The 21930-nt window shown below is 42.2% G+C and overlaps 1 protein-coding gene across 6 annotated transcripts in view; it reads right to left on the bottom strand.

The window, feature by feature from the left end:
• Positions 1–1432: 1432 nt before the first annotated feature.
• The window catches only part of LOC106610295 (endophilin-A1), a 62876-nt gene continuing 42378 nt past the window's right edge, over positions 1433–21930 (bottom strand). The window contains exons 2-10 of one of the 6 annotated variants that reach the window (XM_082974153.1): positions 20945–21013; positions 17593–17665; positions 16812–16955; positions 16024–16157; positions 10065–10223; positions 7769–7872; positions 7179–7291; positions 6750–6764; positions 5017–6291 (exon numbers count right to left, since the gene is read on the bottom strand). In XM_082974153.1, coding sequence (XP_082830279.1) covers positions 5984–6291; positions 6750–6764; positions 7179–7291; positions 7769–7872; positions 10065–10223; positions 16024–16157; positions 16812–16955; positions 17593–17665; positions 20945–21013 — 1119 coding nt within the window. In that variant the 3' untranslated portion in view covers positions 5017–5983. The other 5 variants (XM_082974152.1, XM_014209573.3, XM_045716511.2 and 2 more) reach the window with 5 other exon arrangements.

The following is a 21930-nucleotide window of genomic DNA, read 5'->3' as shown; positions in this document are numbered from 1 at the left end:
TGATCGGCTATGAAAAGCCAACTGACATTTACTCCTGAGGTGCTGACCTGTTGCACCCTCTACACCCACTGTGATTATTATTATCTGATCCTGCTGGTCATCTATGAACATTTGAACATCTTGGCCATGTTCTGTTATAATCTCCACCCTGCACAGCCAGAAGAGGACTGGCCAGAGCCTGGACTCAGAGCTTCCCCTCTAGGTTTCTTCCTAAGTTCTGGCCTTTCTAGGGAGTTTTTCCTAGCCACCATGCTTCAACATCTGCATTGCTTGCTGTTTGGGGTTTTAGGCTGGGTTTCTGTACAGCACAAAAGGGCTTTAGAAATAAGTTGCAATCGGGATTCAAACTGGCAACCATGCGGGTCGCAACCCATGTGTAACGCCCTACCACCTGTAAGCAGAGATGTGCAGTATTTCAATTACTTTTGATTATTTAGTAATTTGTATTATACTGGTCTTAACTCCAATATATTTTGTAACAAAATACTTTTCTATACCATTTTGTGTCCCCCTTTCACCCTGCATTGATATCAGAAGTCTGATGGCACTATGGTGTGATAAGAGCGTCTGCTAAATTAACTAAATATAAATGTGTATGGAAAAATGTACAAATCAGTATTATAAAGGCTACGGCCCCAAAACAAGGTTTTGTCTAGACATGATACAGCTTTTGTCAAAATTGACTAATTCATAGCAGGTTTAGGAAACTTTATGCAACAGGTAGGATAATTAACTAGCAGGTTGGGAGAATTAGGTTAAACTGTATGTTGATACATTTGGAGGGGGGGGGGGCAGTGCCCCGTGACAACAATTTTGGACCCCTTTGTGGAGTATGAAATAATTTTTACATAACTCATTTTTGCTATCTTTCTTTTTTTACATCCGTTATTAGACAGTGGCAACGCGGAACATGGTATTTTGCCTGCAATGCAGTGAAGAAAACGACATGACAACAATAACGTCTAATGTAACTGGCCCCTCTAACAGTACAACTGGCCCCAGCTTGGCCCCCCCAGTTGAAATGGTCTAGAACCGCCACTGCCCTGCCTGTACTGTAACAGCTTTACTCCACCAAGTCGCCACCCACTTTTTACACGCACAAAAACACCATAAGTGAAATCTGTGCATCATTTTGATGGTTGTCTGCACCATCTAGTGGTAATCAGCTGTTAAAGTATGTGTGAGGCCTTGGCCACAGCTATATCCTCTTCATGGCGCTTTCCTCAGGACTGACCATCACCGCACCACCTGGCGGCACTAGTGGAGGTTGCAATTGTTATTGATCTTTCTCAAGGTCTTTCTTACATCGATCCTCTCTCCTTGCCGCCTTCTCAAAACGCATTGGAGGAGAATATCCCGCAGATCTTCTATAGAAAGAGATGTTCCTTCCAGACCAACTTCTCCTTCCCAACAGAGAGACAACAACAACAAACAACTCTAACCTTGTTGTTTATTTGAATAAATTACATTGAGATATTTTTGTCATTTTTAACATCAAGCATATTGTCTTGTAATCCGGTGCAAGGGATGAAACCAAAACAAACAAAGAATCCAAAAACGACAGTTGTGTGCAGCACAAATAATCCCTCCCATCACAATAGTTCTATATAATTACTATATATATAATTACTATATATATATATACACATATACTTTATCACAGTTACAAAAATAAAATACGATACCGTAGATGCGCTACTACACACACACACACACACACACGGTGAAAACAAATCACTGAAAGCTGTACAGTCCTCATTGAGGGCAAAGATACACACGATAATTGTTTAAAAAAAGATAGAGAAAAGAAAATGAAGGAAATATATAGCCTTTAAAAAAACTTGAACGCACAGCCAGTTCCAAGCTGAATCTGCTTATTCTGCCAACAAACGAGACCGTTTCAAGTTGTGCTTCCCTTTAAAAAAAAGAACGCTATAGATGGGTTTTCGGTTGGTTCAGCTTCAACAATAGTATCATTTCGCTATACTGTATAGGTCCTTTATCAAATAGACATCCAGGAGGATTTCAATGAAGGAAAAATAATACTGACTGAAAAAATAGAAATGTACACTTCATAGATACAAACCACAGTAGACCAAACCACCTGTGGCGCATACAACCCCTTCTCCCTTCACAAAACACATACCAACCTCGGCCCAGCCAAACCACACCCACCCAGTCACACAACAATGATAAACGGGTGAAACACTTATTGCCCTGTCTGTTACACACATACAGTTTCACATTGGATTTGCAGAATCGGAAACCACTGAGAATGAAGTCCTCAAAATGCTGGAGAAACCTAGATAGATCCAGAGGCCAGAGCTTGGAGGGTACAGTAGTATCCAATTGCTTTAGTAGACTCTGGCAGTGACCCCACTCTCCCAGGGCGTTTCAGGGAGAGTGGGATATGCAAAAAACACATTTCCAACTCACACATGCATATTAATACACACTTGTTCCCACCAAATGATGATGATTATTATTATTATATGCAACAGTCTGTTGCTTTGGTACCTTATATTGTGTATTGTTACATGTGCGGCCATTCATTCCTGGGATATGACAAGGGAAGGACAATCAACGAGGGATAGGGACTAAGGATTCCCAGAACCTTCAGTAAACAGCCATACAGTATGGACCAGTAAGAGCAACACATACAGTATGAATGGGTTATTTCAGACCTAGACTCCTGACAGAGAGAAGTTGCCTAGATTGCCTGACAACATTTAGACAAAGTGTAAGATACAAAGGGTTAGGGGAATTTGCATCTGGTTATTGATGTTAGTATAATTGAATTAAATATGCCACCGTGTTCACTTTTTATAAAAAGTTCCCTTTTCTGATTGAGACAGCATTGCTTGTGTATTGCATTGTCTTCGTAATACAGTATTTGTCTGTGGGCATTGTCAGCTAAAGCTAGTCCTATCGGATTCCATGACTTAACGTCTTCAATATAGTGTTATTTGTCTATCTGACTAAAGGACATTCTGATACAGTGAAAACAACTTCGCCAACGGTTGAAGGAAATAAGGCTAAGTCCGATAAGCGGTAAACTCCTATATGAAATAGCACAATACAGAAACCATTGTTTTCACTAATATTTCCACGTCATTGGTAAAATACACATTGAGAAGATTTTTTGAAACTTTATTTCATATTATGGAAACCGTTCCAGTTTTTGCTTATACGCCACTTAGAAAACAATTGAACTACACAATTAAGTCTTTTGTTTCCGTAAATATTCAATCGCCAATTTATAACCATCGGCTCAAATACACTAGACGTAATAATGAGACATACCTAAATCACACAGAGGACTTGTGTGATATAGAATGCCAACAAAACAATGTAGATCGCAAACAAACTACACCCTCGGATTGAAAAGCGAGTAAATCTGCCATTGACACCACTCAGCCCTGCTGTAGGCCTACCCTCCTGCATAGGTGGCCAGTTTGGTCTAACTATGGTGCCTTGATTAAATCACACTGAATCCTTATATACCTCACTCTCAGTTTAGGTCTGTATGAAAAGACACATCAAAAGATATCCCCTCCTTAGCGCAGTGATTGAGAGGGTTTCAAGTTCTTCAGCAACCACCTCTTTGACCAAGCCCGCAACCATTACGAGACAAACGTGAAGGGATCCGTCATAAACATAAATCTGTTGTTTAGCATGAAATGGACACGGTCTCTCTAGGAAACAATCCATGCATGCAAACAGAAGGCTACCCTTTTCAAACGGGAATAACATATATTTAGCTTGAACGTACTTAGAAGTAAATCTGATAAGATAAAACACTAAAACATGCCTGACCTACAGTGTCTAACAAAGTGTGAAACGTGACCTAACGGACCAGATAACCGCCCAGAAATAGTAGCCTACAATATGTGACGATGAGGAAATTATGCTAGTCTAGAAGTTTCCACAAAGTACAGAGAAGGATAGTAACGGCTATTTTGAAAGACACACAGCCAATGTAAACCTAGATGAAGCCAGGAAAGACAAGGATTGAGGAACTGTAGAAGCTCCTGAAGGAGAAAAAACTTGAGGACAAAACCGAGAAACACTCTTTTTGGAAACAAAAGAAAAAACAACCATAGCATTTTATTGGTTTGATGGTAAATGTCCACGATGGCATTCAAAACGGCATCATTGCTTATTTTTCGTATTTTTTTTTTCAAAAGTCTGTTTCGTTAGCACTCGTTGGCGTGACACCATGCTGTTGTTGATCTCGCCACAGCCGATTTCGTCGTCATATCTTCATTGTAGTTAGATCTCCTTTTTAGCGGAGTGAAAGGGTGGGTTTCCGGGAATGTTTGGGGGTGGCGGGAGCTGGGGATGCAGGGATTAGGATTTGTCGCCTGGGAAAACTGCTGCTGCTGATTCCCCGTTGCCGTGGCAACGACTTTAGGGCAGGGGCACCAGGATATCCACGTAGTTGACGGGGAAGAATCCAGAGCTGCCGTGGATCATGCCCTCGTACCAGTTGTCGTCGATCTTGTTGGTGAGAGTGATGATGTCCCCCTCCTTGAAGCCCAGCTCGCCCTCGTTCTCGGGGTCAAAGTCATATAGCGCCCTGCAGGATGGCTGGTCTAAGGGAGCTGGAATGAGAGAGAGGGAGCGATGGTGAGAGAGAGAGAGAGAGAGAGAAAGAAAGAGGGAGGGATAGAGAGAGTGTGAAAGAAAGAGAGAGAGAAAAAGAGAGAGATTGAGCGGTGGGCCGATGGAAAGGGATAGATGGAGAGAAGAGAAAGCAGAGTTATAGTGTATGGCTGGAGAGGTGTATGGTATAGACAGAAAGATGGGGGTGAATCCTAACTTCCACAAGGTCAAATCTTCACTTAAACTCCAATTGACATCAATGGACGAGCGAAAATTAAGTTAATTCAACTAAGTGAAAATTCGACCAAATAGAAGTTAGGGTTATTCCTATAGTAAAAGAAAGATATACGATTATATCTGGAGTAAAGCGCTTACCTGGAGACCTTGCTGAAAGGGGGGATGGAGGGCAGACAGAGGAGGAAGAAAGAGAGGGAGGGGGAGACAAGGCAAAGAAGAGAGAAATGCATAAAAATGAATGTGTATTTCGGTGATCGATTGATAGACATATTGAACAGACAGTAGTGTTGTCACGATACCAGAATTTTGACATCGATACCAGGTTTAGTACTGTATCACGAAAACTCAATACCATCACAATACGCGATATCAAAATGATACCATGGCAAAAAAAGAAGGCATATCAGCCAAAGCCACAGAATGGCACTTGATCCAGACAGATAAACTTAGCTACCGCTCTGTTCAATCGTTGGGCATCTTTTGAGTTCAATATCATTACATTCTAACTTTTTTAAGTCAACATTTTTCAGAGACATCCATGTATCCATTAATGAATCAATTATACAATCAATTTGACTTCGTTTTTTTGCCTCGTGAACGAACGACATCATTACTGGTTAAAGAGAGAGCGCACATTTTATTAAAGAAGCCACTTCTATGCAAATGTTGTTGATCAGTAGAATAAAACAAGTCCCAAATGGAAGGGGAACAGATTTGACTCGTTCAGTCAAAAATGTTGAATCTTTCGACTCATTTAGTTCATTTGAGCATGCAAGACCCCCTACCGGCGAACAATGAACTGAAAACTCGTATAAGTCATGATTCTACAAGCCTCTCGTTCACATCTCATTCACCATAGGGAGCAGGCAGGAAGCCCTACCGGCGAACGATGAACTGAAAACTCCCAGTGCAGGCTAGCAGTGAGTAGGTGGAGCAGGCACGGTGCGCGCTAGAATAAGGGGTCGGCTGCACTGATAGAAGTGTTTGATCCGTGAGAGACATTTGATAAAAGTACCGAAAGTAACAGAAATGCTTGTATCGAACAGTTTTTCATGTTCTAGTATGGATAAAGTATTGAAGTTTTGGTATATCGTGCAACACTAACAGACAAAAGGACAGAGACAAAGGGAGACAAGGCCAATCAGAGGAGAGAAAGACGTAAAATGTTGGTTTGTGTTGTCGATTGATTGATAAACATATCGAAAAGACAAACGCACAGACAGAAAGGCAGACAGAAAGAAACAAAGACCGGAATACTGACAACAAAAACTTGGAATACAAACAGAGAGAGAGACAGGAGAGAAATCAGGAAACAGACTGGAGCCAGAAAGACAGTCCAAGAAGGAGCGAGAGACAGACTGTTCATATGGACACACAGACAGAGTGATAAAGTAGAGATATTCTGTCGTATCTCTCCAGAATTCACTCTAGGCTCACCTGGAGACCTTGCTGCAAAGAGGAAGAAAGAGAGAGAAAATGTGGGAGAAAGAGAAGAGGTATTTATGTTTAACTGCAATTGACATAGTTGGATAAATGGATGGATGGGTGGATTATGGCAATGAAGAGATGGCTTGGACAATCGCCAAACAGATGGACGGAGACGGACGTACGGACAGACAGAAAAACAGACAGAGACAGTGATAGAAATAGACAGAGTGATATTATGGTATCTCCCAGGGTTTACTCTTGTTTACCTGGAGAAATTCAAACGCAAAGGAGGAAGAAGCAAGGTAGAACAAATACATTTGTGATTTATAGCATTTGGGAAGTGGAAGGATGGAGAGATGGAGCGTTGGAGAAATGAAACTATGGAGAGATGACGAGATTGAGAAATGAAGAGATATGAAGATAAGATGATTAGCCAGCCAGATAGATGGACAGACGAACAGACAAATGACTTATCTCACCTGGAGACCTTGTTGCTGGATGGAATAACAGAAAGGAAAAGAGAAGAAAGAGTAGACAGGTATATATTTTCATTTGCCTGATAAGTGGATGAATGTAGAGATGGGGAGATGGATAGACGACAGGAAGACAGACAGAGAGACAGAAATAGACATAAGGAAAAGAGAGAAGATAGAGACATTGATAGTGATGGAGAGAGAGAGGGATGAGTTGTATTTGTATTTATTATGGATCCCCCATTAGATCCCCCATTAGTTCCTGCCAAGGCAGCAGCTACTATTCCTGGGGTGCAGCAGCTACTCTTCCTGGGGTCCAGCAACATAAGACAGTTACATACAATTTAAAATACTACATAACATTACATTTCATAACACCTAGTGATGTAGAGAGAGAGAGATATCTGGTTTCATGGTAGGAGTGGAGAATCTCACCTGGGGACCTGGATCCTTGGATGGCTCCATTGTGGTTTTCACTAGAGAGGTCCAAGGACTGACGCGGCTTAGGTATGAACTCTTTCTTGGGCTTGTTGGAGGAATCCCTTATCCTATGGATAATACATTGCAGAAACAAGCCCATATAGTGAAGAGGGTACTGATCCCAATCCCCCCCGCCGCATTGCTCGTTGAAAGAATTAATAGAATCTATTCATTCTATTTCTGCGGCATACCTAAGGGTTGGGGTCAAGGGTTATTGGGATCAAGTCCATCTCACTTCTGGCGAATTCAGAGAATTCAGGAAAGGAATAATCAGGCGGTTTCAATTCTTGATCCGAAGACGATTGGCATGGTATGGTATTGCCCCCGTACTCTCTACTAGGGTTGCGAAAATTCCAGAAACTTTCCCAACATTCCCAGGTTTTTCTCCAACCAGGTTTTCAAAATAAAAAACCTGTGAACTTTGGGTAAATTTCAGAAATTTCGCTAAAATACTCCGTACCTCCAGCCGGTACTGACCGGTCATGGAGACACACACACAGATTATAATGATATATAATGATATATATATTATTATAAATACTGACCGGTCCTCCATCTTGGACTGCAGCTGGGTGAGGATCTCAGCACACTGCCGATGGTACTCCACCTGGGCTTGGACCAGTGCGGCTAGCTGGCTCACCTGTTCAATCTGCTGACGCAAACACAAAAGGCCCAACGGGACGACTGTTACATATGGGCGGCGTGGCCCAAGTCCCACAGTATACATCCGGACTCACTGGTCTGGTTAACATACAGAAACTACAGTATGATACTGCAAGGTCAACACAGAACACATCCGCCTTACTGTGTGACGACCCTCCCACTCGGTCTGCCGAATTCTCTCTCTTTGCTTTTGTTTTCCTTACTAGGATGTCGGTGGGCTCCGGTGTGTCCTGGGGATAAATACACCTTTCCCCCCATTCATTGGGGAGACTCTCCATGCAGACACACTGTTGGTTGTGGCATTTTTGTAGCAGTTTTGTTTGTTTGCTTTGGCACCTTTCAACACCCCTCATTATCACATTTATGCACGCAACCACTCACTTACACTACTGACTACACACACACCATTGTTACTTGTTTAGTTTACTTTAGTTAATCAACATATTTTTGCTATTCCTTGATCTCCATGTTGTCTCCCTTTTTGTTACGGGCTACGAGCCGGTTCGTGACAACTGGCTAACGTACAGATACTTTGATATGACAACACAAGGTCAAGAAAGACTGGATGGATCGATAGATGGGTGGAGGAGCCATTATAGAACGTAGAGCTCAACTGTTATTACAATCATTTATCTATCTATAGACGTACTGTTAATCTGATATCTGAGGCTCTAGGTTCCCTGACACTGCCTTGATGAGAACCTCCAGTCCATACAACACAACGTTACATGCAGACAATACACAGTGAGTCAAAGTCAGCCTGTGATGGTCTTCCACTGACAGAAGTAGAACAAGAGCTTTGAATCACGACCCCCTCCGTTGCCGTGGTTGCAGCTGGCCAGAGGGGGAAGTGACTTGGACTAGAGACAGGGAGGGAGAGAAGAGGACAGAGACTAGAGAATAGACAGACACAGTTTGCTGAGAAAAAATACAACTATTGAACATCAAACGTGTACATGTGCTCAGTGATGGACAGAAGACGCAGTGTAAAGACATGACGACTACTACTACCACTGCTGCTACTATTACCGCTGCTACTACTACTACTGCTGCTACTTTTACCGCTGCTACTACTACTACTACTACTACTACTGCTGCTACTATTACCGCTGCTACTACTACTACTACTGCCACTATTACCGCTGCTACTACTACTACTACTGCTGCTACTTTTACCACTGCTACTACTACTGCTGCTACTATTACCGCTGCTACTACTACCACCACCACTACTACTACTACTACTACCGCTGCTACTATTACCGCTGCTACTACTACTACTACTGCTGCTGCTGCTGCTACTATTACCGCTGCTACTACTACTACTACTACTATTACCGCTGCTACTACTACTACTACTACTGCTGCTACTACTACTACTACTACTACTACTACTACTACCGCTGCTACTATTACCGCTGCTACTACTACTACTACCGCTGCTACTATTACCGCTGCTACTACTACTACTACTGCTGCTACTACTACTACTGCTGCTACTATTACCGCTGCTACTATTACCGCTGCTACTACTACTACTACTACTACTACTACTAACGCTGCTACTACTACTACTACTACTACTATTACCGCTGCTACTACTACTACTACTACCGCTGCTGCTATTACCGCTGCTAGTACTACTGCTGCTGCTACGCCAACTACTACTGCTGCTTACTACTCCTGCCTACTACTACTACTACTACTACTACTCCTACTACTCCTGCCTACTACTACTGTTACTTACTACTACTGCTAACTACTGCTGCGCCAACTACTACTGCTGCTTACTACTCCTACCTACTATTACTACTCCTGCCTACTACTACTACTCCTGCTACTATTGTCGCTGCTAGTACTACTGCTGCTACGCCAACGACTACTGCTGCTTACTACTCCTACCTACTACGAATATAGATATTTAGTACTTAGACTCACAGGTAAATAGTATACTTGCATTTACTAACTAGTTCACCACTTCACATTGAACCTACAGTACAGGAGGAAAAACATGGTGCTCATGTGTCAATGGTGGGTCATCTCTCTCTCACACACACACACACACACACACACACACACACACACACACACACACACACACACACACACACACACACACACACACACACACACACCCTGTGTGGGAAGTGGGAGTAACGGTAGAAACATATTCCTTACATCACTCTCCAACAGGTTGAACATGCTGAGCTCAGCGATCTCCTTGGTATCGTCAAACTTCTCCAGAGCCTGTTTGATCTCGTCGTCCGTCACCTTGCCCTGACGCTTCTTCTTGTAGTCGAAGTCCAGACGGCGGCCTTCCAGTTTCTTCAGGTGATGCTGCGAGGAGAGGAAGGAAAAGGAAGGAAGGAAGGAAGGAAGGACGGAAGGAAGGAAGGAAGGAAGGAAGGAAGAAAGAGTGACAGGTTAGACAGGGATCACTCCAAATGGTTAGACAACATCCTTTTCACACTAGCGTGCCAACCCAAACCGTACTGTGCTGGTCCAGCTCAGCTTGGCCCAGTTCTGCTCAGGGCTGTGTCCTGGAACAACCCCTGACCTCAGATTGGACAGGCATATGCCAGCAACATGACCGGAGCTCCCGGCCACATAATCTGAAGGTGGTGCCTTCACCAATGCTTACCCGTATCAGACACCTTCAGGCATATGATTATTCCGAGTTAATTATACACTTTTAGTATGCCAGAGTTGATTTTCCCTCTGCCCTTAGGACAAAAAGTCTAAATGAAGCTCTCCGAGCATCTAAACTTTATCAGCTGAGTATTGATTGCGTGGTCTGGCAGGGAGACGGATGTAATTGCATTGGGCAACTCCAACGAGAGTAAACATGCTGCCTCTCCCTCCAGGGCAGTAAACATTGACTGAGCATTAGGAGTTATCCCACTGATGTCAATGTCTAGATGAAGTGATTGTTGCTCCACTTATTTATGTGCATATAAAGATGCAACGTTGGCATTACCGTTACATTTTTTTAATTAAAGCATTCCTGGTCTGCTTTCGACGTGACTAGGATTTGAGTTGTATGTTGTAATGTACGCAATGACTTCCAATGTGCCTAGCTTGCCATGTTGTTAATTATGGTGTTGTGTCTAGCTTGCCATGTTGTTATTATAGTGTTGTGTCTAGCTTGCCATGTTGTTATTATGGTGTTGTGTCTAGCTTGCCATGTTGTTAATTATGGTGTTGTGTCTAGCTTGCCATGTTGTTATTATAGTGTTGTGTCTAGCTTGCCATGTTGTTAATTATGGTGTTGCGTCTAGCTTGCCGTGTTGTTAATTATGGTGTTGTGTCTAGCTTGCCATGTTGTTATTATAGTGTTGTGTCTAGCTTGCCATGTTGTTAATACGGTGTTGTGTCTAGCTTGCCGTGTTGTTAATTATGGTGTTGTGTCTAGCTTGCCATGTTGTTATTATAGTGTTGTGTCTAGCTTGCCATGTTGTTATTATAGTGTTGTGTCTAGCTTGCCATGTTGTTAATACGGTGTTGTGTCTAGCTTGCCATGTTGTTAATTATGGTGTTGTGTCTAGCTTGCCATGTTGTTATTATAGTGTTGTGTCTAGCTTGCCATGTTGTTAATTATGGTGTTGTGTCTAGCTTGCCATGTTGTTATTATAGTGTTGTGTCTAGCTTGCCATGTTGTTAATATGGTGTTGTGTCTAGCTTGCCGTGTTGTTAATTATGGTGTTGTGTCTAGCTTGCCATGTTGTTATTATAGTGTTGTGTCTAGCTTGCCATGTTGTTAATTATGGTGTTGTGTCTAGCTTGCCATGTTGTTAATACGGTGTTGTGTCTAGCTTGCCATGTTGTTATTATGGTGTTGTGTCTAGCTTGCCATGTTGTTATTATGGTGTTGTGTCTAGCTTGCCATGTTGTTATTATGGTGTTGTGTCTAGCTTGCCATGTTGTTATTATAGTGTTGTGTCTAGCTTGCCATGTTGTTAATTATGGTGTTGTGTCTAGCTTGCCGTGTTGTTAATTATGGTGTTGTGTCTAGCTTGCCATGTTGTTAATTATGGTGTTGTGTCTAGCTTGCCGTGTTGTTAATTATGGTGTTGTGTCTAGCTTGCCGTGTTGTTAATTATGGTGTTGTGTCTAGCTTGCCATGTTGTTAATTATGGTGTTGCGTCTAGCTTGCCGTGTTGTTAATTATGGTGTTGTGTCTAGCTTGCCATGTTGTTAATTATGGTGTTGTGTCTAGCTTGCCATGTTGTTAATTATGGTGTTGTGTCTAGCTTGCCATGTTGTTAATATGGTGTTGTGTCTAGCTTGCCATGTTGTTAATTATGGTGTTGTGTCTAGCTTGCCATGTTGTTAATATGGTGTTGTGTCTAGCTTGCCATGTTGTTAATTATGGTGTTGTGTCTAGCTTGCCATGTTGTTAATAATGGTGTTGTGTCTAGCTTGCCATGTTGTTAATTATGGTGTTGTGTCTAGCTTGCCATGTTGTTATTATGGGGTTGTGTCTAGCTTGCCATGTTGTTAATTATGGTGTTAATTATGGTGTTGTCTAGCTTGCCATGTTGTTAATTATGGTGTTGTGTCTAGCTTGCCATGTTGTTATTATGGTGTTGTGTCTAGCTTGCCATGTTGTTAATTATGGTGTTAATTATGGTGTTGTCTAGCTTGCCATGTTGTTATTATAGTGTTGTGTCTAGCTTGCCATGTTGTTATTATAGTGTTGTGTCTAGCTTGCCATGTTGTTATTATAGTGTTGTGTCTAGCTTGCCATGTTGTTAATTATGGTGTTGTGTCTAGCTTGCCATGTTGTTATTATAGTGTTGTGTCTAGCTTGCCATGTTGTTATTATGGTGTTGTGTCTAGCTTGCCATGTTGTTATTATGGTGTTGTGTCTAGCTTGCCATGTTGTTAATTATGGTGTTGTGTCTAGCTTGCCATGTTGTTAATATGGTGTTGTGTCTAGCTTGCCATGTTGTTAATTATGGTGTTGTCTAGCTTGCCATGTTGTTAATAATGGTGTTGTGTCTAGCTTGCCATGTTGTTATTATAGTGTTGTGTCTAGCTTGCCATGTTGTTATTATGGTGTTGTGTCTAGCTTGCCATGTTGTTAATTATGGTGTTGTGTCTAGCTTGCCATGTTGTTATTATAGTGTTGTGTCTAGCTTGCCATGTTGTTAATTATGGTGTTGTGTCTAGCTTGCCATGTTGTTATTATAGTGTTGTGTCTAGCTTGCCATGTTGTTATTATGGTGTTGTGTCTAGCTTGCCATGTTGTTAATTATGGTGTTGTGTCTAGCTTGCCATGTTGTTATTACGGTGTTGTGTCTAGCTTGCCATGTTGTTAATTATGGTGTTGTGTCTTTTTTATTTCACCTTTATTTAACCAGGTAGGCTAGTTGAGAACAAGTTCTCATTTGCAACTGCGACCTGGCCAAGATAAAGCATAGCAATTCGACACATACAACAACAGAGTTACACATGGAATAAACAAAACATACAGTCAATAATACAGTAGAACAAAAGAAAACAAAAAAGTCTACATACAGTGAGTGCAAATGAGGTAAGTTAAGGCAATAAATAGGCCATGGTAGCGAAGTAATTACAATATAGCAATTAAACACTGGAATGGTAGATGTGCAGAAGATGAATGTGCAAGTAGAGATACTAGGGTGCAAAGGAGCAAGATAATTAAATACAGATGGGCTATGTACAGGTGCAGTGATCTGTGAGCTGCTCTGACAGCTGGTGCTTAAAGCTAGTGAGGGAGATATGAGTCTCCAGCTTCAGAGATTTTTGCAGTTCGTTCCAGTCATTGGCAGCAGAGAACTGGAAGGAAAGGCGGCCAAAGGAGGAATTGGCTTAGGGGGTGACCAGTGAGATATACCTGCTGGAGCCCATGCTACGAGTGGGTGCTGCTATGGTGACCAGTGAGCTGAGATAAGGCGGGGCTTTACCTAGCAGAGACTTGTAGATAACCTGTAGCCAGTGGGTTTGGCGACGAGTATGAAGCAAGGGCCACCAACGAGAGCGTACAGGTCACAATGGTGGGTAGTGTATGGGGCTTTGGTGACAAAATGGATGGCACTGTGATAGACTCCATCCAGTTTGTTGAGTAGAGTGTTGGAGGCCATTTTATAGATGACATCACCGAAGTCGAGGATCAGTAGGATGGTCAGTTTTACGAGGGTATGTTTGGCAGCATGAGTGAAGGATGCTTTGTTGCGAAATAGGAAGCCGATTCTAGATTTAATTTTGGATTGGAGATGCTTAATGTGAGTCTGAAAGGAGAGTTTACAGTTTAACCAGACACCCAGGTATTTGTAGTTGTCCACGTATTCTAAGTCAGAGCCGTCCAGAGTAGTGATGCTGGACGGGCGAGCAGGTGCGGGCAGTGATCGATTGAATAGCATGCATTTAGTTTTACCTGCGTTTAAGAGCAGTTGGAGGCCACGGAAGGAGAGTTGTATGGCATTGAAGCTCGTCTGGAGGTTAGTTAACACAGTGTCCAAAGAGGGGCCAGAAGTATACAGAATGGTGTCGTCTGCGTAGAGGTGGATCAGAGAATCACCAGCAGCAAGAGCAACATCATTGATGTATACAGAGAAGAGAGTCGGCCCGAGAATTGAACCCTGTGGCACACACTCCGATTTGACACACTGAACTCTATCAGAGAAGTAGTTGGTAAACCAGGCGAGGCAATCATTTGAGAAACCAAGGGTGTCGAGTCTGCCAATAAGAATGTGGTGATTGACAGAGTCAGGGTCCAGATTTTGCAGCTCTTTCAAAACATCAGCTATCTGGATTTGGGTGAAGGAGAAATGGAGGGGCTTTGGCGGGTTGCTGTGGAGGGTGTCTAGCTTGCCATGTTGTTATTACGGTGTTGTGTCTAGCTTGCCATGTTGTTATTGTGTTATGTCTGTTTTGCAGTTTTGTTATTATGTCTGTCTTGTGATGTCATGCGAGTGCACTGTTCTTGTTATCCTTGTATTTTGTATGTAGGGCTTTTTTTTATGCAGTACTCACTCAAAAAAGAGACCTGGGTCCAGGGGTGAAAGTAGATTTAATTTCTTACCGGTACGACACACCTATACTACAAAAATGACAGAGTAGCCTACTCTGCTGCCACTGACAAACATATCAATAAAAACGATGTTGTCTGATCCATCTAATCGTCCTATGGGAAGGGGAGACACAAATACAACCTGAAGGAGGAAATGTTTGTCCAAAAACAAACAAAAGTGGTACTGACCCAATGACAAAGGCAGTGAATATGCCCACTCACCGAGGATATGGCTGATGTTCTCTGCTACTGTTAGCTCAATTAAGTTATGAATTTTGATAACTAAAAGACAGATGAGTATTTTCATTGTCATCTCTTTACAGCAATAGCCATTTGCTTTCCAAACAGTTTTTCTGCAATTGTATTTTTAAATATTGCGATATGCCTGGCTGGGTCTCGTCTTCTCACTGATAGTCGCAACTCAACAATCATCTATTTGGTATTTGCCCAAATTGCGGGCCCTTCGACTGTGGGCTATGCAATTTCCAACAATCTACATTTTTTTTTTTTAAAGAAGCTACTTCAAATGTACTTCAGGGAAAACTTCCCCTAGCCTTATAGACACACCGCGTATGCCTTCTAATTGTGGCATAAACACAACCAGTCATGATGTTTCCATCTGATTGTCAAACAATCACTTAACCAAGGCGCTCCTGTAGTCTACCTGCGCACATTCCTCCACTCAGAAAATTATTTCAGCATCCAAACCCCAACAGTGCTCTGTGCACCCGCAATTTGATGAATTGAAAGAGACATCTGTTACAAAAACACTTGTGTATTGTAATGACATTCTGCCATTGTCATTAGGCCTACACTTGTAGCCTGAATTGATTAATCCACTGTTGTCCAAGCGCGCCTCGGTCTCGGCCACTCATCTCTGCCTTGACAAAATGTAAGTGTTCTCCTCAAACCACAAAGCAGTATGGAGTGTATACCACCTGGTTTCCAGTGAGTTTGCGCTGACATGCAGTCATGTTAACTAGTGGTGTAGCAGCCTATAGTTTTTGGGCATATTGTATTACCGGACGGCCTTACTTTCCCCCCTGTCTGGGTCTCAATGTTGCATAAAATATAAAATAAGATGAATAAATCCAGTCTCACCGCGATCTCCTTGAGGTCTTTGTCGTGGAGGGTCTGCAGCGGGTCCAGGAAGTTCTGTTTGACCTCCATGTCTAGAGCGTCCTTCACCTCGCCCAGCTCACGCATGGACTCCCCAGCGTCGATCAGAGCCAGGCCTGGAACACACAGGGGCATAATATAACAACATGTACTCCTCCATCTCCTTCAGAAAAGTTGAGGAGTTTGCACATCAATGTTGTTTATGAGCGCTAAGCTAGCCCGCTCCTTTGTCTGTTTGGTCTTATGAGTCGGCAAGACCTCACAAACAAATCTTGGGCAGGCTAGCAATCAGCATCATAATAAATAGACAATGGCGGTGATCGAAATCGGTCTTGCCTACTACTAACTAAAACTACATACTGGGTACTAATAATACTACATACTATTTAGAACATACTGTTTAGTAAAAAGGTATGCAGTAAGCAACAATTATCATTTCAACATACTACTCATCCATACTGAGAAGGCATCATCAAATGCGCAATCGCGTTTGTTCCCCGTCATTCGTACATTTTTGTAGCGTGAATCCCCTATTCTGATTATGAGCTGTTGTCAAACATGTTCAAACACGTGCAAAAAGATGATTCTCTCCAATAGTGTGCAGCAAATTCTACTTGATGAAAAGACTAAATGAGTATAACATCCTGGCATTTAAACCATACAACATTTTAGAAATGTCACATCCTATAAAACGTTATATTTTCGTATACCCAAAAGCCTACTATTTAGAAGGCAAGTACGGGTATTCTGACACGGCCATAGTGACTTACCAAAGTTGGACTCTTCCCCGAGCTCCCTGCCAAACTTCTGCATGGACTCTCCCAGGACGGTCTCGGTCTGGATGTAGCCCAGACCCTTCTCCTGGCCACGCATCTTAGACATGGAGTTGATCATGGTCATCTTGGCTCTGGAGGCTGTACACGCAAACAATTAATTAATTCATGAATCACTCAATTAATTCAATCAAACTTGTGTCACGTCCTGACCATAGAAAGATGTTATTTTCTAGGGTAGAGTAGGTTAGGGCGTGACAGGTTTTTTTTCCTATGTTTTCTATTTCTATGTTGTCAGGGTCTAGTTTTGTATTTCTATGTTGGGGTTTTGTTTGGGATGATCTCCAATTAGAGGCAGCTGGTCCTCGTCTCTAATTGGAGATCATACTTAAGTAGGGTTTTTTTCCACCTGGGTTTGTGGGAGATTGTCATTGAGTAGTGTATGTTTCACTTCTGCGTCACAGTTTGTTGTTTTTTTGTTATTCAAGTTTGTTTATATGTATTGCATAGTTTCACAGTGTAAATAAAATGTGGAACGACACACACGCTGCTCTTTGGTCCGCTCCTCCTTACAAACAACCGTGACAACTTGCCGTACAAGTTTACTTTTTAAACCTGCTTGATTATGGTGTATTGTCATGTGTAAAATGTATTAAATAAAAATCTATAAAAAGGGTTGACCAAAACACTGTGCATTTATTTTCAGCAGGGTCAAATGTAGTGCACTATATAGGGGATAGGGTGCCATCTGAGACCAGCCATGGTATGCGTCTCTCACCTGGGTTGGGCTGCAGATACTCAGTGGTCTTGGTCATAATGTCCATCACCGCCCTACTGGTGGTGTCCACCTTCTACAACCCACACAGATATATAGATAGATATATAGAGAGAGAGGGGGGAGGAAGAGAGAGAGAGATTAAGACAAAGACAGAAAAGAGAGGGGGTGAGGGAGCGAGAGGTTAGAGAGAGATTAAGACAGAAAAGTGAGAGAGAGGAGAGGGAGGGAGAGAGAGAGAAGTGAGAAATTAAGGCAGAAAGACAGAAGAGAGGGAGAAGTGAGAGATTAAGACAGAAAGACAGAAAAAAGAGGAGAAGGAGGGAGAGAAGCAAGAGATTAAGACAGACAGAAGAGAGAGAAGCGAGAGATTAAGACAGAAAAGAGAGGAGAAGGAGGGAGAGAAGCAAGAGATTAAGACAGACAGAAGAGAGAGAAGTGTGAGAGGAAGACAGAAAGACAGAAAAGAGAGAGGGGGGTGTAGGGGAGGAAGAGAGAAGAAGGATAAAAGATGGAGAGAATGAGAGAAAACACTGAAGGAGGAGGAAGGCATTGGTTCCTTTCAGACTGTCATGTTGTACAACACGCCTGGACAGAACATGAAGGGGTTTTACTCTGTAGTGTGGAGGTGGAGGGAGAGACAACATGTCTGGACAGAACATGAAGGGGTTTTACTCTGTAGTGTGGAGGTGGAGGGAGAGACAACATGTCTGGACAGAACATGAAGGGGTTTTACTCTGTAGTGTGGAGGTGGAGGGAGAGACAACATGCCTGGACAGAACATGAAGGGGTTTTACTCTGTAGTGTGGAGGTGGAGGGAGAGACAACATGCCTGGACAGAACATGAAGGGGTTTTACTCTGTAGTGTGGAGGTGGAGGGAGAGACAACATGCCTGGACAGAACATGAAGGGGTTTTACTCTGTAGTGTGGAGGTGGAGGGAGAGACAACATGTCTGGACAGAACATGAAGGGGTTTTACTCTGTAGTGTGGAGGTGGAGGGAGAGACAACATGTCTGGACAGAACATGAAGGGGTTTTACTCTGTAGTGTGGAGGTGGAGGGAGAGACAACATGCCTGGACAGAACATGAAAGGGTTTTACTCTGTAGTGTGGAGGTGGAGGGAGAGACAACATGCCTGGACAGAACATGAAGTGGTTTTACTCTGTAGTGTGGAGGTGAAGGGAGAGACAACATGCCTGGACAGAACATGAAGGGGTTTTACTCTGTAGTGTGGAGGTGGAGGGAGAGACAACATGCAAAGCTGACAGCAGGTGAAGATTGCTTTTGTGTTGCCACTTGATGCTGGTCAGATATGCCAGCTCTCTGCCTACTTCAACACAGACCTCACACTACTATACGCCAGAGCCCTATATTTAAATACATGGCCCTGCTATACACTACTCAGCCCTATATTTAAATACATGGCTCCTCTATACACTACTCAGCCCTATATTTAAATACATGGCTCTGCTATACACTACTCAGCCCTGTATTTAAATACATGGCTCTGCTATACACTCCTCAGCCCTGTATTTAAATACATGGCTCTGCTATACACTACTCAGCCCTATATTTAAATACATGGCTCTGCTATACACTCCTCAGCCCTGTATTTAAATACATGGCTCTGCTATACACTACTCAGCCCTGTATTTAAATACATGGCTCCTCTATACACTACTCAGCCCTATATTTAAATACATGGCTCTGCTATACACTCCTCAGCCCTGTATTTAAATACATGGCTCTGCTATACACTCCTCAGCCCTATATTTAAATACATGGCTCTGCTATACACTACTCAGCCCTATATTTAAATACATGGCTCTGCTATACACTACTCAGCCCTATATTTAAATACATGGCTCTGCTATACACTACTCAGCCCTATATTTAAATACATGGCTCTGCTATACACTACTCAGCCCTATATTTAAATACATGGCTCTGCTATACACTCCTCAGCCCTGTATTTAAATACATGGCTCTGCTATACACTCCTCAGCCCTGTATTTAAATACATGGCTCTGCTATACACTACTCAGCCCTATATTTAAATACATGGCTCTGCTATACACTACTCAGCCCTTATTTAAATACATGGCTCTGCTATACACTACTCAGCCCTGTATTTAAATACATGGCTCTGCTATACACTACTCAGCCCTATATTTAAATACATGACTCTGCTATACACTACTCAGCCCTATATTTAAATACATGGCTCTGCTATACACTACTCAGCCCTTATTTAAATACATGGCTCTGCTATACACTACTCAGCCCTATATTTAAATACATGGCTCTGCTATACACTACTCAGCCCTATATTTAAATACATGGCTCCTCTATACACTCCTCAGCCCTATATTTAAATACATGGCTCTGCTATACACTACTCAGCCCTATATTTAAATACATGGCTCCTCTATACACTACTCAGCCCTATATTTAAATACATGGCTCTGCTATACACTACTCAGCCCTGTATTTAAATACATGGCTCTGCTATACACTCCTCAGCCCTATATTTAAATACATGGCTCCTCTATACACTACTCAGCCCTGTATTTAAATACATGGCTCCTCTATACACTCCTCAGCCCTATATTTAAATACATGGCTCTGCTATACACTACTCAGCCCTATATTTAAATACATGGCTCCTCTATACACTACTCAGCCCTATATTTAAATACATGGCTCTGCTATACACTCCCCAGCTGTCTAGAATAGGAGACTACACTACAGAATGATGGCTTTGGAATGATCTCTCCCCAATCACAATGCACACACACTTCATTTTCCCACTTTCTAGAAGCCATTTCATAGGAATTTTCCCAAGGCATTTAAATTGAGAAAAAGTTCTCTCTTTTATGGAAAAAAATTTCAATATGCAGTGCACAGCACAATGTAATACAATAGAACTACGAGGATAACCCCTAGGAGTGAATAGAAAATGTAGTGGTGAGGATATAGTTTCTAACACAAATGAACAAGACTTAGGAGAATGGGCTAATTCATCACTTCATTGTAATATTGAAGAAGAAAGAGCGGATTCTTAGAGAGAGAGAGGATTCTTAGAGAAATAGAAAGAGAGGATTCTTAGAGAAGTAGAAAGAGGATTCTTAGAGAAGTAGAAAGTGAGGATTCTAAGAGAAATAGAAAGAGAGGATTCTTAGAGAAATAGAAAGTGAGGATTCTTAGAGAAATAGAAAGAGAGGATTCTTAGAGAAATAGAAAGAGAGGATTCTTAGAGAAATAGAAAGAGAGGATTCTTAGAGAAATAGAAAGAGAGGATTCTTAGAGAAATAGAAAGAGAGGATTCTTAGAGAGAAAGAGAGAATTCTTGCCTTTTCCATTTCAGTGAAGTCATCATCATGTTTAGTCCCCTCTGCTCCCCCAACCTTCTCGCTCACCCTCTGCAAGAAGACACAAAAACATGTCAAGGTTAATATCGTTTAAAAGCTTTTTTTGCACCTCAAGAAAAACGATAGGTGAATGTAGCAAAGGTAGAATCAAAATGTCAAAGATACCAAAACCAGAATATACGGCAAATTCATTTTTATTTCAGTCAATATAGCTTCCACGTTGGACACTGAAATGGAAAAATCCCCAGGGTGTACAATTCAATTCACAACAAATGTAATCATTATTCAAGTCTTTTTCTTCAAGTGCTGGACAAAAGCATATTCATTTCATTTCCAGCTACATTTGTAATCAGCCAGCCTCTCAAAACATACAGTGAATAAATTCCAGACATTGAACTATTTGAACAGAAATCGCTCTCCTAGCTCCAATTATTTACCCTCCTGGTTATTCCCCTCCTGTTGTTTTTGTGTTGCGTCTATATGAGCCAGTGTCTTGCATGTTGTTGCCGTCTCATGTCTGCTCGGTCATCAGTGTACACTAACACTAAGGTTGTGACCCCTGTTCATATTCTAATTAAGATGATGACACCACAAAGAGAGACATATCAGATGAACCTTTTCAGTTTACAGTTTCACACACCCACCCACCCCAAAAAGGCCATCTCGTTAGAGGCTTTGTGATATAAACTCAGTCCCCACAACCACAGCCTGTGACGTAACCTGGTGCCCAGGAGGCCTGCAATCTGACACATCCAGGCCAGACGAGCAGCTCACAGAGGGCAGGATGAGAGATGAGAGGGAATTAAGGAGAAGTCAATTTTGTGACTGAAGGATCAATTGCTGTGAGCAAGCTTGTTCGGGGAGAGTGGGAATTTGCAGTGCTCCTATGAGATTGTATCATACAAGATGGAAAATGACTAAGAAGATAGAAAGATCACTAGAGAGAGACGGTGATATGACTTGTATTA

This window comes from Salmo salar, chromosome 04, assembly GCF_965601325.2.
Source record: "Salmo salar chromosome 04, fSalSal1, whole genome shotgun sequence".
Taxonomy (NCBI): domain Eukaryota; kingdom Metazoa; phylum Chordata; class Actinopteri; order Salmoniformes; family Salmonidae; genus Salmo; species Salmo salar.
This window is presented reverse-complemented; position numbering and strand designations above follow the sequence as displayed.